Below are 16,315 nucleotides of genomic sequence, written 5' to 3'. Positions count from 1 at the left end.
CTGGAAATGTGTACCTTCTGGTCCCCTTCACCCATGTCGCCCACCTCTGACTCCCCACTTCTGGCAGGCTACCGGTCTTTTCTGTGAGCTTGGTCTTTTTGTTTTTGTTTTAGATTCCATATATAAGTGCAATCATAATGACATTTATCTACTCTGTCTGACTTATCTCACTTAGCATGTTCTCAAGGTCCATCCATATTGTGGCCAATGAAAAGACTTTCCCCCTTTTTTATGGCTGAGTAATATTCCTGTGTGTGTATACATACATACATACGTACATACCGCATTTTCTTATCTATTCACCCACTGATGGACACTTAGATTGTCGAGAACACTTTTTAAGATGTATTCTCTTAGCAGATTTCAAGTATGCAACACAACATTGTTAACTAGAGTCAATATCCTATACGTTAGATCCCCAGGACTTATTCATCTTATAACTGAAAGTTTGTACACTTTGACCAACATCTTCCCATTTCCCCACCCCCAGCCCCTGGCAACCACCCTTCTACCCTCTGCTTTTCTGAGTTCACCTTTTTCAGATTCCACATTATAAGCAAGATCTTCCATGTTTTTAATATGTGGCATTTCCTTCTCATTCTTCTTTGGAGTGTCCATTTTTCTGCTTACATTGCCCCTCTACTCTTGGGTGTTGTCTCCTTTTCCCCTTAGCGCCTTTAACTATTTTTTAAAAATATTTATTTATTTTTTTGTCTGTGTTGGGTCTTGGTTGTGGCATGCAGGATCTTCATTGTGATGCGCGGGCTCTCTAGTTGTGGCGCACGGGCTCCAGAGCGCATGGGCTCTGTCGTTCGTGGGATGCAGCCTCTCTAGTTGAGGCGTGGGGGCTCCGTAGTGGCGGCGCGCGGGCTTAGTTGCCCTGTGGCATGTGGGATCTTAGTTCTCTGACCAGGGATCAAACCCGTGTCCCCCACACTGGAAGACGGATTCTTAACCGCTGGACCACCAGGGAAGTCCTGTGCCTTTAGCTATTTATCATAGTTACTTTAAATTCCCTGTCTGGTAATTCCAACATCTGTGTCAAATATATGAGTCTTATTTTTTACTAGCAGGGGCGAGAGTGGGAGAAATGCCCTTTCCCCAGGTAGGACAAAGCTCTGTTAAAATTTTTACTCCTGAGGGTCTGTCTTTGGATAGAGTACACTTTGGGCATATTTCACAATTGTTACTCTTCCCCTCCTGCAGCCAGAACCACAAGGGGATTTTTGTTGGCTCTTCACTGTGAGACCCTGGTGTGGTTCCTGGATTAAAGCCCATGAAAGTATGGGCCCCCCTAAAACCGCCGGCCCTGGGACTTTCCTCACTCGCTTGCTTGTACGTCCACACTCAGCCCCCAGCAGTTCCTTAAAATTACCACTTCAGTGTTTCTGCTCACAGCTTCTGCTCCAGGTGAGCAGATCTCAGCTTCAGCTCTGTGGGTTTGCCAGTGTCTCTTGATGTTGGAGGGGTAATTTTTCCTGTGACCTCAGTTCTCTGATAGGTCCTAGAAAACTCATTGATTTTCTGTTTTTCAACTTTTTCTTGTAAAACTAGTAGTGATGACTTCTGAGTTTTTTACATGTTGGAACTGAAGTTCCAGTAGCTTCCCGTATGGAACAGGCCTACTCATTCTTGTTTTATGAAGGTATTTGTATGAATTTTGCTGTTTAGAATAAAATCTAAAATAATAATATAATAAAAACAATTTATTAATTATATTTGGGAATCAGCTTTAGTTTTATTCATTAACACATAACTGTTTATGGAATCAGTAAGTTAACCTATGCCCAGGAATTTGAAAGTAGATCACAGAGATCTTAATTAACAATATACCTGTCTTATACAGCTTTTTCAGTTCTGCTAGATGTTGAATGAATTTGACTATTTTACCATGTCTGTTTCTAAACTTAATTTATATTGGAAATTGCCTTATTGAAAATAAAAAACCCTTTGACTTTAAAAAAATGTCTTAAAATAAATGAGAGCATATTTCCTAATGTAAGATTGAGATAAGAGTCTAGTAATAAAATGTAAGACCCAGAATAATTGTTAAATATCATATTTCAGATTTTATCCCATTCTAGTAGATAAGTGCTTCCCTAGCATTATTACGTTTTAAAAGCAGGGCAGTGAAGTAAGTCAGACAGAGAAAGACAAATACTGTATGATCTCACTTATATGTGGAATGTAAAAACCAAAAACCAACCAAAAACTGAACTCATAGATACAGAGACCAGATTGGTAGTTGTCAGAAATGGAGGGCTGTGTGTGTGTGTGTGTGTGTGTGTGTGTGTTTGTATAATGGGTGGAGGTGGTCAAAAGGTACAAACTTCCAGTTATAAAAAAAAAAATGTAACTGTGTAGTGATATTTTGTCTATGTAATATTTAAGCAGAGAAGAACCTTATAAATTGAAGACTAGCTATTAGATGTTTGATAATCGCCTGTTGAAATTGGAGTATAGGTGGCTTTTGGGGACATGGTTTGCCCACTGCCACTGTATGTATATCTGATAGAATTTGGACATTTTCTTTGTAGGCACACGAGGCAGCATCGGAAGCCAGAGCCAGTCCAGAGATGAGTGATCGAATACAGCAATTGGAGAGAGAGATTGCCAGGTACAAAGATGACTCTAGCAAGGCCCAGGCAGAAGTTGACCGCCTCTTGGAAATCTTGAAGGAGGTGGAAAATGAGAAGAATGACAAAGATAAGAAGATTGCTGAGTTGGAAAGGTAAGGAAAGGGAAGCTGAAGAGGCACTCTCTATGTTAGAGAGGTTGAAGGATGGTTTTAAAACTATGTACTTTTCGGGACATATTTTTCCAATATATCTGCCTCTCTGAATTTACTTTATTACCTACTTTTTATTCTAAGTCAGTGTAACCTCACTGTTGCAGTCTCTGAATGGCAACACGGAGTGGGAATAGATTGGGAAGCCATGGACTTCAGCATCATTGATTGGAAAGAGAAAGTATTCATTGATTAAGAAGTTAAAGTTTTCTACTGGCTAATCAAGAGAGTGCAGATAGCCACTTGCTCTCTCATTATTTATTTATCTGTTTAAGGAACAAATGAACCTCAAGTTTAAGGAGTTAAAATTTTTAATTGGTTTAGACCTTTTATGTTGAGCCGTTGCTCTTTTGGGCTGTGAATTTTTAGACTCTGTATTGTGGAGAAGCAAGCTATTACATTGGTACATAGGTCAAATTTAGAAGGAGGGACATTTTGAGGACAAGTTAGGAGACTTGGATGTGATTTTTTTTTTTTTTAGGATTGATTGATTGATTGATTGATTGATTGCTATGTTGGGTCTTCGTTTCTGTGCGAGGGCTTTCTCTAGCTGCGGCAAGTGGGGGCCACTCTTCATCGCGGTGCGCGGGCCTCTCACTATCGCGGCCTCTCTTGTTGCGGAGCACAGGCTCCAGACGCGCAGGCTCAGCAGTTGTGGCTCACGGGCCCAGTTGCTCTGCGGCATGTGGGATCCTCCCAGACCAGGGCTCGAACCCGTGTCCCCTACATTGGCAGGCAGATTCTCAACCACTGTGCCACCAGGGAAGCCCCCTGGATGTGATTTTTTATTGAGCTCTGACTTTGACTTCTTCAGAATGGGCTTTGTTTAAACAGAACCGGCCAGATAGCTCTCTTGGAATTTTCTTTGCCTTTTTTTCTTGTTAGGGTATTTTGTACTAAAGATAAAGCGTATGCCTCTTGGCCTCTTCCTTTACACCATGTATTTAACATAAATTCACAAGTGCATAGAAATAGTTCTTCCAGTAGAACTGCATTAATCACTGTATTCTGAACAGTCAGAGAGACTGGCAGTGACAGAATGAAGTCATTAATCCGTGTGACTCCTTTGAGCCTGATTCTTAGAAGTATTTTATTTTCATGCTCTTGCATGTTGGGAAGTAGTAGACTACTTTCATAAGTTGTTTACTAAGTTTTAAATTTTTAGGATATTGGTAGACTTGATATTTTCCCCTAGAAGTAACTTTTTCCTCTTGTTCTGTACCCATAGAATTTTGATTTTCAAAAAACTAAAGGGATAAAGTCCAACCCTCACAATTCTTCTTCACTAAGTTGAAAGTGTGAATGAATGAGCTGATCACCTACTCATTTGTTTCCTCTTATTTTGATATTAACTCTATTCGTGTTTTCTGGTCTGGTTCTGGATAAGATGGGTGGATAAAGTTCTTTAAGTCAGAATTAACAAATTATCAGAGTCTCAAGATTAGATTATGTATGTTTTTTGTACGTCTTCCCTGTTTGCACTGCATCTTTACCCCCAGCACACGTGCACGTGCACACACACACACACACACACACACACTCTCTCGTTACATACTTACATAAGTACATGCCTTTCTTTGCTTTTGTGTCACCCTGAAATCAACAGCAGTACTTCATAGATGTAATTTATTTTTATTTTATTTATTTATTTATTTTTTGAAATCAGACTTTTATTCAAATTTTAATTTCATAGATTTTAAAATACGATACTTCTGATGGATTAGTGACTTCCCACTAAATGTATTTCAGTCTTTCAGAAAAGAAATTTCTTGATAAAGTTTTATTTTTCAGTTTGATTTTTTTGTGTTAGAGCTCTGCATTGAAATTATTGCTTGCTATTCCAGATACCTTGCTTGAAAAATGTTTCAATTCATTTTTGGACCCAGTACTGATTTGGGGAGATGGACGTGATTTGAACGAGAGTAAGAAATAGAATTAAATCTATATTTGATATCCAAAGCACACCAGATAGCTTTTATTAGCCACTATATTTCTCACATTTTGGGAAAGAGTTGTAAATGATCTGTTCTTTCCACAGAATATTACTTATAAATTTGAACAAGTACTATAGAATTTTGTCCTCTGGTCATGTAACATTGTAATCTTATTTTAAGATTCGATGCACAGTTTCCTGGCTACCAAGAAAAGAAACAGTTTTAAAAACTCAGTTGCTACTGGCTTTGCAATTTGTTATTGAGCAGCATAGTTTAAGATGGGAATAAAAGATGATTGGAATTATTTTATGCCTTTTCTTCCCAGAGTTTTAGTACTGAGCTGCGTGTGCGTGGCTGCTGTGTTTCTTACTAACCGTTTGCTTCTTATGTTGCTGTTCCACTGTTTCCTGGGTGTGGGTGTCTGGCTCCCTGTCATTCATCATCTGAGTTTCGTCACCTTTCTTTTGGCGTGTCTTATCCTGGTCCTATTCCATTGGGGTTTTGGTCTCTGTGTCTGTCTGTGTTCATATCCCTCTTGGCCATGCTGTTCTCAGAAAGCCAGCCTCCCGCACTTTGTACCTTCCACGCCACATTTCTGTCCCTGCACCGTCGGGGGGGTTTGTTTGGGACTTCCTGGGAAAGTGAGTGTTAAGTAAGGCTACAGTTGTGTACTCGAGGAGTTGCTGCTGCCACTCTTGCTGCTGCTGGGGCTTGCTGGGGGTTTTGCTTGATCAGAATTAAAGACCAGCCGGTTATATATCCAGTTGAACAGTACCTCTTAGGTCCATTGCTTGTGGATAAAGTATGTGTTCTCTCTGCTAAGATTCTGATATTGTTGGATATAATTGTCTTATTCTTGGTTTCTAGCCCATCTTTTATGTGGTGGTTCTTTTGCTGGAGTGCCCTTTAAGTAGTAGCCTCTCAGGCGATGCAGCTGTAGTGCCACACCCTGATTCAGGAAGTAGCATGCATTTTTACTGGGTGTTCAGCCACCTTCTAAGTGCAAAAATGACAGCAGAATGTTATCATTGGGCTAAAGAAAATTCTTATTATTCTTTTAAAATTTCCTAGTACTTATGTAAGATTCTCCAATATTAATAGGTTTAGATTAAATCATGAAGAATTCCCAGACTCATTCTTTGTGGTCTTGAGAAAAACAAATAGTCCCTTACACTGCTCTTCCAGAACAATAGTAGTTCCTGTCAGATGATTTAGTGTTGTACCAGTGTCTTGAGCTACTGCAATTTTAAAACGAGGATTATGTAGGCCTACCCATACATCTGCAAATACAAAATATTTTTCCCAATTAAATCGAAGAAGTACTATTTCTAAATTTATATTCCGTACTGTGGTGTGTATCAGTTGGAGTTCAACCAGAGAGGCAGAACCAGTAGGAGAGATACATACATATATTTATATATATATGATACATATATATCCGTTTTATTACAAGGAATTGTCTTGCATGATTGTCAGCAGCTGGCTAAGCGAGTCTGAAATGTGTATGGGAAAGCTGTCAGGAGGAGATCACCTGCAGGATAGAACTCCCGTGGGCATGGGCCAGAACGGTGGTCCACAGGCAAAATTTCTTTTCTTTCCTTGGGAAACCTGCTTTTAGGGCCTTCCAAAGAATTGAGATATGCCCACTTCGATTATCTGGGATAGTAATCTCCTTTACTTAAATGGATTGTAGGCTTTACTTATATCCGCAAAATACCTTCATAGCAACGTGTAGATTAGTGTTGGATTAAGTTAACTGGGTGCTGTAGCCTACCCAGGTTGACACTTCAAGAAAGTCATCACCTGGTGGTTCTGGATAGTCTCCACAGATGATTTTAAGGGAGAAAATAATAGTAAAAACAAACCTAAAGATTGACGTGTTATATAAGGAGATTGATTTCGATTAGCATGAGGAACCCAAAATGTAAATTGAATATTTCTCTTCTCAAGTGAGCATATTATGGTTTCTATTTAGATGCACGATGAATAGCCTTTTCTTTGGCATAATGTTTAAAATGTTTAGTAATGTAGGCTGATGAAATTCTGATAGTAGTATCTTTTCAGACTCCTGAAAGAATTGCTTGTTGTCTGCTCTTTCACTCATGTCCCTTTAGCTAAATACCCATGCCATGGCAGTATACTGGGAGCATTATCCCCCGTGCATAATTTTGCTTCTGTATTTGCTTTATTACCTTTTTTTTTCTGATACAGAAGCACTAATGAATCTGCAGAGTTTGGTGTTTGCACTAGAAATCCTCAATTTACTCTAATGTGAGGTTTATTTAAATTACATTCAGCATCCCACTTAGAAACTTTTATGTTTGGAGAATGACACCCATCTTCTGATTTTTCACATAATTTAGGTATCAAGGATTGCCTTTGGTTTATGAAAGTTAGGAATTTTCAGTGATGTAAAGAATAATAGAATATTATTGTGTAACTTAAATAATTTATAAGAAATTTGGATTTAACTGTATTTCCTGATTTGTGGGAATATAAAAACTGGAACTTTAATGGATGTAGATTTCATTTGGGGTTGTGTTTTGAAATTTATAAGAGGGATTAAAAGATGAGAAGAGGGCTTCCCTGGTGGCGCAGTGGTTGAGAGTCTGCCTGCTAATGCAGGGGACACGGGTTCGAGCCCTGGTCTGGGAAGATCCCACATGCCACGGAGCAACTGGGCCCGTGAGCCACAATTACTGATCCTGCGCGTCTGTAGCCTGTGCTCTGCAACAAGAGAGGCCGCGATAGTGGGAGGTGGTCCGCGCACCGCGATGAAGAGTGGCCCACGCTTGCCACAACTGGAGAAAGCCCTCGTGCAGAAACGAAGACCCAACACAGCCATAAATAAATAAATTAATTAATTAAAAAAAAAAAAGTATCAAAAAAAAAAAGACATCGATAAATTAAAAAAAAAAAAAAAAGATGAGAAGAAAGGACATGTTTAATCTTTGAAAACCCTAAAGTTCTTTTTATTCCTTATTCCTTTTACCTGGTTACTCTCCCTTTAAATATGCATCTCTAAAAACACTACTGTTAGTAAGATTTGTAGTTATCAAGCTCTTGAGAATAATAGCCAATCTGTGAGTTTAGTTTTTCTCTCCGTAACTCACTCTCCTCTTTGCCACAAAGTATATACCCTTTCCTTCTTCATTAATGAATGAATGAATTTTTCTACTTATGAAGGCTCTTATTTGCTGGTCACTGTTCTGGGCTCTGGGGACACAACAGGGAACAAAGCAAACAAAATCTCTGCCTTCCAGGAGTTTATCATCTAGCCTCAGAAGACGAAAGCTCCAGCAAGGAGCGGACTTTTCCTCTGTAGGCAATGCTGGCAGAGGCGTTCTTCCACAGCTTGCCGGTACCTAGAAATTTCAGTGAGGAGGTTTCCATTTGCGGTCTGGTTGAGCTCTCCTGGGAAGTCATACTTAACATACTCAATTAATGTGTGCCCCAGGATACAGAATTATTACGGAAAAGGGGCTTCTTGTTGAACTTCAGACTCTTAAGTCTGGTCTTCTAATTTTTGTGACCAGTATTAAATGATAATGGCTTGAGAGGTTGTTTGGATAGAAGGCTAGCAGGTTGTTTTGGATCCTAGGCTCCTAATTTTAGGTCCTAGAACTGTAGCGTAGATGGAGATGTAAAACGGAGAGGGAAAGCCAGGATAGTGTGCTGCTACTGGTACTATTCTGACAAAGGCAAGAGAACCAGGAATCAGTGTTGTTATTTACACACACACACACACACACACACACACACACACACACACACACACGTATAGGTACATAAGCACATTTTGGGGCCAGTCTCGTAAGTAGATTTTTATTAGGTTTTTATTAGGAGGAAGCTTAGTTTTTCTGCTTTGTGATGATTGCTTTCATTTTCTTTGCTAACTGTCTTTTCCAGACCTCATCTAGAACTATTAGTTCTAGGCTTTTACATCATGATTAAACTTAAATTTTGTGGACTAGCAAGAAAACTTAACCTGTGTTTATAATGTTTCCAAGGGAACTACATTCTGGTTTATAAACAGCTGGCTCTATTAAACAACTGGTATATGATGTATTCATAAGATTTGGAGCTGCTTGATTTTTTTTTTTAAAGCAAGGGTGTTCCCAGTTTGCTCAGAATTCAGGCTCAAGGTAGTTAGCCCCTGAATTAACTGTCTAAATTGCTACAGCAGTAACTGTTAACCTCATTTTGGTAAGTGAGAGGAATCTATACTTCTGTAGTTCAAGATCAACATAATGAACTGAGCTTGAACACAAAGAATGGGGTCGTTTTCCCATCATGCGGGAGTGAGATTTAGTCTGTGGTGTTATTTGCACGCGTGCATGTGTAAGAGAAAGTACTTCTCTGGTGGTATTTGGAGAATTTAGGGAAGATAGTTGCTAGGCTTATAAATCCTCATGGCTCAAGGATATGACCTTTTAAGTTTTTTTATTTGCTTTTAAAGCTTACTAGTACCTGAAATTTTATGTAATGAAAATGGAGTTATTTTTATTTTTTATAAATCTTTCACAATGTGTTGGCAAACTTAGAGTTTACAAGATATTTCCAACTTTTGGTCTGCTATTAGTAGATTTAACTCTTTGTTTTCTTTAAAACTGGGCTTTAGAATTAGGAGATGAATGCTTTTTTGTTATCTGCTTTTTCTGAGTATTTTCTCTTTGACTAAAATTTTCTTTCCCCTTATTCATTTGTGGGGATTTGACCCCTTTTAATTGTTATCTTTTTTGGGGGAAAAAAAAAAACTTTACTGACCTCTCTTAGGTAGTAATGTCTCTTTCCTTTTTTTTTTTTTTTGTGTGTGTGTGTGCTTTTGTTATAGTATCTATCACATTCTGTCCCAGGACTGTACATTGTTGTGGGCCCAATAAATACATACATTAAAACATAGAGACACAGCTCCTTTCTCATTTTACTGTCTAATCATCCCACATTTCTTCACTTTTATCTTTCCATCCCCCGCACATTCAGACCGTTGATCAAACAGATGGAGATTTAATAGTCCCTTATACCCTTGTTTGTTATATTGAATATATTTTTATATTTGTTTCTTCTATATGTTTGTAATATGTTTACCATTGCCCATATACTTTTCTTTCTGTAAAAATATAAGTAAACGCATATGCATTAAATATTCTTATTTAATATAATTCAGTAGGATTACTTTTCTATCTGCAGCTTAAACAAAAGTATAGATAACCTCTCTCCTCTTCTGTCACAGTGAAATACCAATTCTAACTTGTATTTTTACATTTTAACATCACTGAAACTGGGATACGTGAATAAATAATGGCGTGATTTAATTGGTATATATTTTTTTATTTCTTGGTAATACATAAAGTAATGGCACATCTTCTTCCTTTGGTGAATTGATACTGAAGATGTGCGCAAAGAGAGTGAATAAAATTATTTCAGTGACTGGGGGTGGAAGGAAGTATTTCCAAATTAACGTTATCTTCTCATGTATTCCATTTTAAATGTGTGTAACCAGATGAATATGTTTACTATTATCATTAGATATTTGACTGTTTTAACTGCATCCTGAAAGTTTATTTGCTTAGGTTGACCTAAAATTTTTGTTGACATTTTCATTTGGAAAGTGGGTTTTATGTTTGTGATTTTATATTGGTATCACAGTACATTCAGGCATCTATGGCACAGTATAACCTGAGAATATAAACCTACATATTTAATCTTCATATTTGTAAATATTTTTTCTGTAAAGAAATCCCGAATTGATCATTCAGCTTAATGTCTTCAGAAATCTCCCATAGGGAAATTAATATTAAGCTGTATATAGATTTGGCGTAAACTAGTATACAATTCATGAGGAAAATGGTTCCTTAAAGCATTTCCTTACTTTTAAATTTATAGTCATGTATCTTTGATCCACGAAGGACAGTGTTGGTGAATGTGGTCTTGACGTAGCTGGAATAGAGGAGAAATGAGTGTGGTGACTGTGTGTGCTTTCTTGAGGGAGAATGGGTTGTGTTTAAAAAAACGAAAAGAAAAAGGGAAAACGAGATGCTGCGAGTGTTGTAACGGAAGGCGACTGGTTCTTTATCAGATCCTGCTGGCTTCCGCTTCCATTCTGGGGGGTGGGGGGGGCCGCTTGTTTCTTCCTTCTTCCTCCTAGATGAATTTCACTGATTTCATTTAAAAGAAGAATAAATCACACCGCTTTACATAGTCAGTTCTATTAGGCCATCTTCCTAAAGTTTCTTGTGGGCACAGCACCTTATAATTTATTACAGTCTTGATAGAAATTTTGATGGTTACCTCAAGTTTTTACTTGACCCTGGAAACATTAGAATTATATATAGTTATTCTATATGCAGATTTTTTTTCTCCTAAATTTATTTTCCCAAGAGCTAAAGTTTGATGCCAAAGTGAAATATGACTCCTGAACTGTAAAATAGTTAAAAAGATCCTTAAGGTTGCTCACTCTCGACAGGAATAAGCTTAATTTTTTTTTTTTTCAGGAATTTTCTCGTGTCTCATATAAAACTTTGCATCTATATGAGATTTCAGTGAGTGTCATCATTGATCTAAAATTATTCTAACGTAATGTGTCATAACCAACAAAAATAAAAAAGATCATTGGGAACAGTCATTTAGATAAATGATTGGCCTCTCTTTGACTTTGAACATTGTCTGCATTCTACACTGTTTTCCAAATGCCAAAGATCCGTGGATTTTTGTAGATCCCTTCAGGAGTCTGTAAGCATCATAGGACATATAAAGTATGTCCAGGAGGTGTGTCAGCAGACCTACATGCCTCTCACAGATCCACCACGTATTTGCTGTGTGGTTGTGAGGAGTTTTGTTTGTCATTTTGTTTCTCTGTTTTTCATCTATTTATCTTATGTGATGGCGATCATAAATCTTGTTATCCTTGCCTTTCATTATTCTGACAATGAGTTTTTAAAAACTCTCGTTTTAGTACTGAAATATTAGAAAACATTAAAGTGCAAGTTGAAATGGTGCTTGCATTCAAGAAATAAACTTCTTGTGTTAGATTCTTAAAGTAAAATTTAGATCCTGAAGGTGAGCTGGGTGGCACTGGCTGTTAGAAGTCTTAAGTATTTGGAGGATAATATCGATACTACTTTCAATGAAATTGATTAATTTTTAAAAAGGGAAAACTGCCTGTTGTTATGAAAAGCAGTAATGAACCTCAGGGGCTTCGTGCTGGGGTAGGAATATGAAGCATGGCTACTTTGCATCTCTTTCTGCTGAGCAGTATTGGAAATGAATTGATGTGTATAGAGCCATATAGTCTTCATTATTGCTTTTAGATTGTGCCTTTGGGGGTGGATTTGATAGATTTGGAATGAGAAATAATGGGTGTAATTAGGAAAACATTATTTTCACATTTGAGAAAATTATTTCAAAATTTTCCAAATGAATTAGAGTTCTGTTTTCTACAGAATAACTGAAACTGTCAGTGTTTTTCTGCTTTTGCTCCTGGATAACTTGGGTCTAAGACATGGACTGGGGTGGGTAAAGGAGTTGTCAGTTCTAAGATGGGTGTGTATAGCACTAAGCTGACTGACGTTGTAGGATCACAGTTAGCTACTTAAACGAGAAGGGGAGCAGCTAGCCTTCTTTTCTTTTCCTTTGTGTTTAAGAAACTACTTTTTTTCCTGCCCTAGGAAATGGTAAATTTTAGACAAAATTTGTTCTTTTAGAAACTTACATTAAGGTACAGTGGTGTAATCTAATATGAAAATACACTTGTTGAAAATCTGAAATGACTAATTTTTGTTGCCAGTGCAGAATCTGTGTGACTCCTTTCCCTTCTCTAATCCTGTGCTTTATATTTTGTCTATGTCTGTGAATAATATTATTTCTGAATATCGCCCTCACTAAGTTTTTTCTCACGTTCTCTTTCACACTTTCTTCCTGGATTTGTTGTTTCCTTCAGTCTCACCTCAAGGTCAGTATGCTTGTCCTAAAACAAAGATATGTAACAGAACATTGTATACTAACGTTGTCTTGAATTCCTATAAGCAACTGGAATGATGGAACTTATCCCAGGAATGAGATGTCTAGAAATTCAGTTATGAGTGCAGAAGATGTCATGAATCTTAGATTTATCGGAAGAGTGGATTCACGGTTCTGTGCTTCAAAAGATAGTGAGAGTGGTCAGAAAGCGAGAATCAGACTGACCAGGTTTGGACTGAGAGAGAAACGAAGATGAAAGGAAGCCACTAGAGGAATGAGGAGGTGAAAAATATTGCTTTAATTTTATTCTATTTTCATCCAGAGACATTCTGGCTGTTATAGGGAAGATTAACCAAGATGGCGGAGTAGAAGGACGTGCTCTCACTCCCTCTTCGAGAGCACCAGAATCACAACTGGCTGCTGGACAATCATCGACAGGAAGACACTGAAACTCACCAAAAAAGATACCCCACATCCAAAGACAAAGGAGAAGCCACAATGAGACGGTAGGAGGGGGCGCAATCACAATAAAATCAAATCCCATAACTGCTGGGTGGGTGACTCACAGACTGGCGAACACTTATACCGCAGAAGTCCACCCACTGGAGTGGAGGTTCTGAGCCCCACGTCAGGCTTCCCAACCTGGGGGTCCGGCAACGGGAGGAGGAATTCCTAGAGAATCAGACTTTGAAGCCTAGTGGGAATTGATTGCAGGACTTCGACAGGACTGGGGGAAACAGAGACCCCACTCTTGGAGGGCGCACACGGAATAGTGTGCACATCGGGTCCCGGGGGAAGGAGCAGTGACCCTGGGGGAGGCTGAACCAGACCTACCTGCTAGTGTTGGAGGGTCTCCTGCAGAGGAGGGGGCTGGCTCTGTTTCACCATGGGGACAAGGACACTGGCAGCGGAGGTTCTGGGAAGTACTCCTTGGCGTGAGCCCTCCCAGAGTCTGCCATTAGCCCCACCAAAGAGCCCAGGTAGGCTCCAGTGTTGGGTTGCCTCAGGTAAAACAACCAACAGGGAGGGAACCCAGCCCCACCCATCAGCAGTCAAGTGGATTAAAGTTTTACTGAGCTCTGACCACCACAGCAACAGTCAGCTCTACCCACCATCAGAGCCTCCCATCAAGCCTCTTAGATAGCCTCAACCACCAGAGGGCAGACAGCAGAAGCAAGGAAAACTACAATCCTGCAGCCTGTGGACCAAAAACCACATTTACAGAAAGACAGACAAGATGAAAAGGCAGAGGGCTACATACCAGATGAAGGAACAAGATAAAACCCCAGAAAAACAACTCAATGAAGTGGAGATAGGCAGCCTTCCAGAAAAAGAATTCAGAATAATGATAGTGAAGATGGTCCAGGACCTTGGAATAAGAATGGAGGCAAAGGTCGAGAAGATGCAAGAAATGATTAACAAAGACCTAGAAGAATTAAAGAACAAACAAACAGAGATGACCAATACAATAACTGAAATGAAAACTACACTAGAAGGAATCAATAGCAGAATAACGGCGGCAGAAGAACGGATAAGTGACCTGGAAGACAGAACGGTGGAATTCACTGCTACGGAACAGACTAAAGAAAAAAGAATGAAAAGAAATGAAGACAGCCTAAGAGACCTCTGGGACAACATTAAACGCAACACCTGCAGAGCTGGTGCCCAGGCAGGGTGAGCTCTGGAGGAGAAGGCTTCCAGAGTCCCCAACAGTCTCTGCACGGTGGCCCATCCAGTGCCAAACACCTGCCATCCACAGCGAGAAGTCCCAGAAGGGTTCGGGCTCTTTGCCCTTGGGCCAGGTTTCTCCACGGGCTGGGCTTGCCTGTGGCCCCCGCCCCACCCCCGCCCCCGCCTGCCCTTGCTCTGTGACACGTACAATGGAATGTCACAGCACCAGGCTGAGCTGTCCAGTGCGTGCTAGACCTCGAGAAGAGTTAGAAGCTAGGGAGAAGCTCTCCCACTTTCACTCTCTTTTCTCAGATCAGGCAGGCAGCAGCTCTGATATGGAAGCTATGGACACCACACCTTCTTCCCAGGCCAGCATTGTCCATTCTGCCCCTGTTTTCCCTGGCCCCCCATTTACGGCTTCGGCTGCCATTGGTCATTCAGCAGGCGGCACCTCTGACCCTGAAGCTATGGACACCACACCTCCTTCCCGGGCCGTCACTGTCCATTCTGCCCCTGTTTTCCCCGGCCCCCCATTTACGGCTTCGGCTGCCATTGGTCATTCAGCAGGCGGCACCTCTGACCCCGAAGCTATGGACACCACACCTCCTTCCCGGGCCGTCACTGTCCATTCTGCCCCTGTTTTCCCCAGCCCCCCATTTACGGCTTCGGCTGCCATTGGTCATTCAGCAGGCGGCACCTCTGACCCCGAAGCTATGGACACCACACCTCCTTCCCGGGCCGTCATTGTCCATTCTGCCCCTGTTTTCCCCAGCCCCCCATTTACGGCTTTGGCTGCCATTGGTCATTCAGCAGGCGGCACCTCTGACCCCGAAGCTATGGACACCACACCTCCTTCCCGGGCCGTCACTGTCCAGTCTGCCCCGTCTCCAAGTAGAACCACTACCCATTTCACACTGCTGTTCCAAGTTCTGGGAACACACCACCCAGTGGTAGCAATGCCTCAGCCCGTGCCTCGACTCAGTTACCTGAAACGCCGGCCAAAAGATAGACCAACCTTTCAAAGTTATGACAGAAAGCTGAGTAAGTTTTACGCTTGGAATTGCAATTACTATTATTAACAAGCACAACTGTAGTGCTTAGACCACAACAAGTACTATTCTAAGTGCTTAGCAAATGTTAACTCACTTACTCCTCATAATGGCAACCCTGTAGGTACGTAATATTCACCTTTTTTGGGGGAAACTGAGGCCCAGAGAGGTTGAATAGCTTGCCTAATGCCACACAGTAAGTAGGTGGCAAAAACCCAGGACTAAAACCAGACCGTCTAGACTTTCATCACTTTGCTGTGTCACCTTATTATAAGTTGTGGTTAGGGAAAGGACTAAACTGACAAGACTCTGAACTAGAGAAGGGAGAAATGAGAAAATGGGTGATCCTAGAAACTAGAGAGGATTTAGGCTCAGAAATTTCTGGTGATGAGACCCGGAAGAACAAGAACTTGGTTGGAATATTAACTTGGGGTAGTATCTGAATCCATCGAGAAATGGTCTTGTTTTCTTTAAAATTTAGAAAGGCCAGTTGGATGAAGATGAATGAAAAAAAAAGTAGAAAGGAAAAGAGGAAGGTGCCTTAAGTGAGACATAACCTCTTCCCTCTAAGTACTGGGGTGGGCATCCTGTGGGAAAGGATGGAGCTCTCTCTACCAGGTCTGTCACCAGGATGAACAAGGAGAAACATGGCAACCACTGTACTGGTGTTGATGATCCCTCAAAACCAAGGCTTCAGTTTCCGAGAACGACCTACAGTAGCGTACCTACCCTGTGTCAGACATGCCACCAAGTGTGTTTCCAGGCACACATTTTAATTGGAGAAATAGTTCCTATGAGGTACGCATTAGTTTCCTAGGGCTGCTGTAACAAATTACTACAAATGTGCTTGCTTAAAACAAAACACACTTATTTTCTTATGGTTCTGGAAGAGAGAGGTCCAAAACCAGTTTCCC

The 16,315-nt window shown here is 40.3% G+C and overlaps 2 protein-coding genes across 4 annotated transcripts in view; both read left to right on the top strand.

The window, feature by feature from the left end:
• The window catches only part of LOC309621426 (ELKS/Rab6-interacting/CAST family member 1-like), an 89,843-nt gene that overhangs the window by 53,628 nt on the left and 19,900 nt on the right, over positions 1 to 16,315 (top strand). The gene's annotated exons all lie outside the window — the stretch shown is intronic.
• LOC309621427 (ELKS/Rab6-interacting/CAST family member 1-like) lies at positions 744 to 14,560 on the top strand. Of its 3 annotated transcripts, none has more exons than XM_082408921.1 (3): positions 744 to 1,410; positions 2,538 to 2,731; positions 12,662 to 12,997. In XM_082408921.1, the coding sequence occupies exons 1-3, from the start codon at positions 1,285 to 1,287 to the stop codon at positions 12,690 to 12,692; spliced, it is 351 nt and encodes a 116-aa protein (XP_082265047.1). In that variant the 5' UTR covers positions 744 to 1,284; the 3' UTR covers positions 12,693 to 12,997. The 3 variants fall into 3 exon arrangements, with proteins under 3 accessions (XP_082265047.1, XP_082265048.1, XP_082265046.1); XM_082408922.1 differs by lacking the exon at positions 12,662 to 12,997 and adding an exon at positions 4,482 to 4,584 and having other exon boundaries at positions 755 to 1,410; XM_082408920.1 differs by lacking the exon at positions 12,662 to 12,997 and adding an exon at positions 13,004 to 14,560 and having other exon boundaries at positions 778 to 1,410.

Source organism: Balaenoptera borealis, assembly GCF_965194805.1.
Source record: "Balaenoptera borealis genome assembly, contig: HAP1_SCAFFOLD_712, whole genome shotgun sequence".
NCBI lineage: Eukaryota > Metazoa > Chordata > Mammalia > Artiodactyla > Balaenopteridae > Balaenoptera > Balaenoptera borealis.
The sequence above is the reverse complement of the archived record's forward strand: the minus strand, read 5'-3'. Positions and strand labels throughout refer to the sequence as shown.

What these genes read in the sequence shown, in the direction of transcription:
- LOC309621427 (XM_082408920.1), top strand. Translation starts at nt 1,285, where the DNA reads ATGGGCCCCCCTAAAACCGCCGGCCCTGGGACTTTCCTCACTCGCTTG. An exon ending in GCTCACAGCTTCTGCTCCAG is followed by an intron (nt 1,411 to 2,537) that starts GTGAGCAGATCT and finishes TTTTCTTTGTAG; the next exon opens with GCACACGAGGCAGCATCGGA. An exon ending in AAGATTGCTGAGTTGGAAAG is followed by an intron (nt 2,732 to 13,003) that starts GTAAGGAAAGGG and finishes ATTTTCATCCAG; the next exon opens with AGACATTCTGGCTGTTATAG.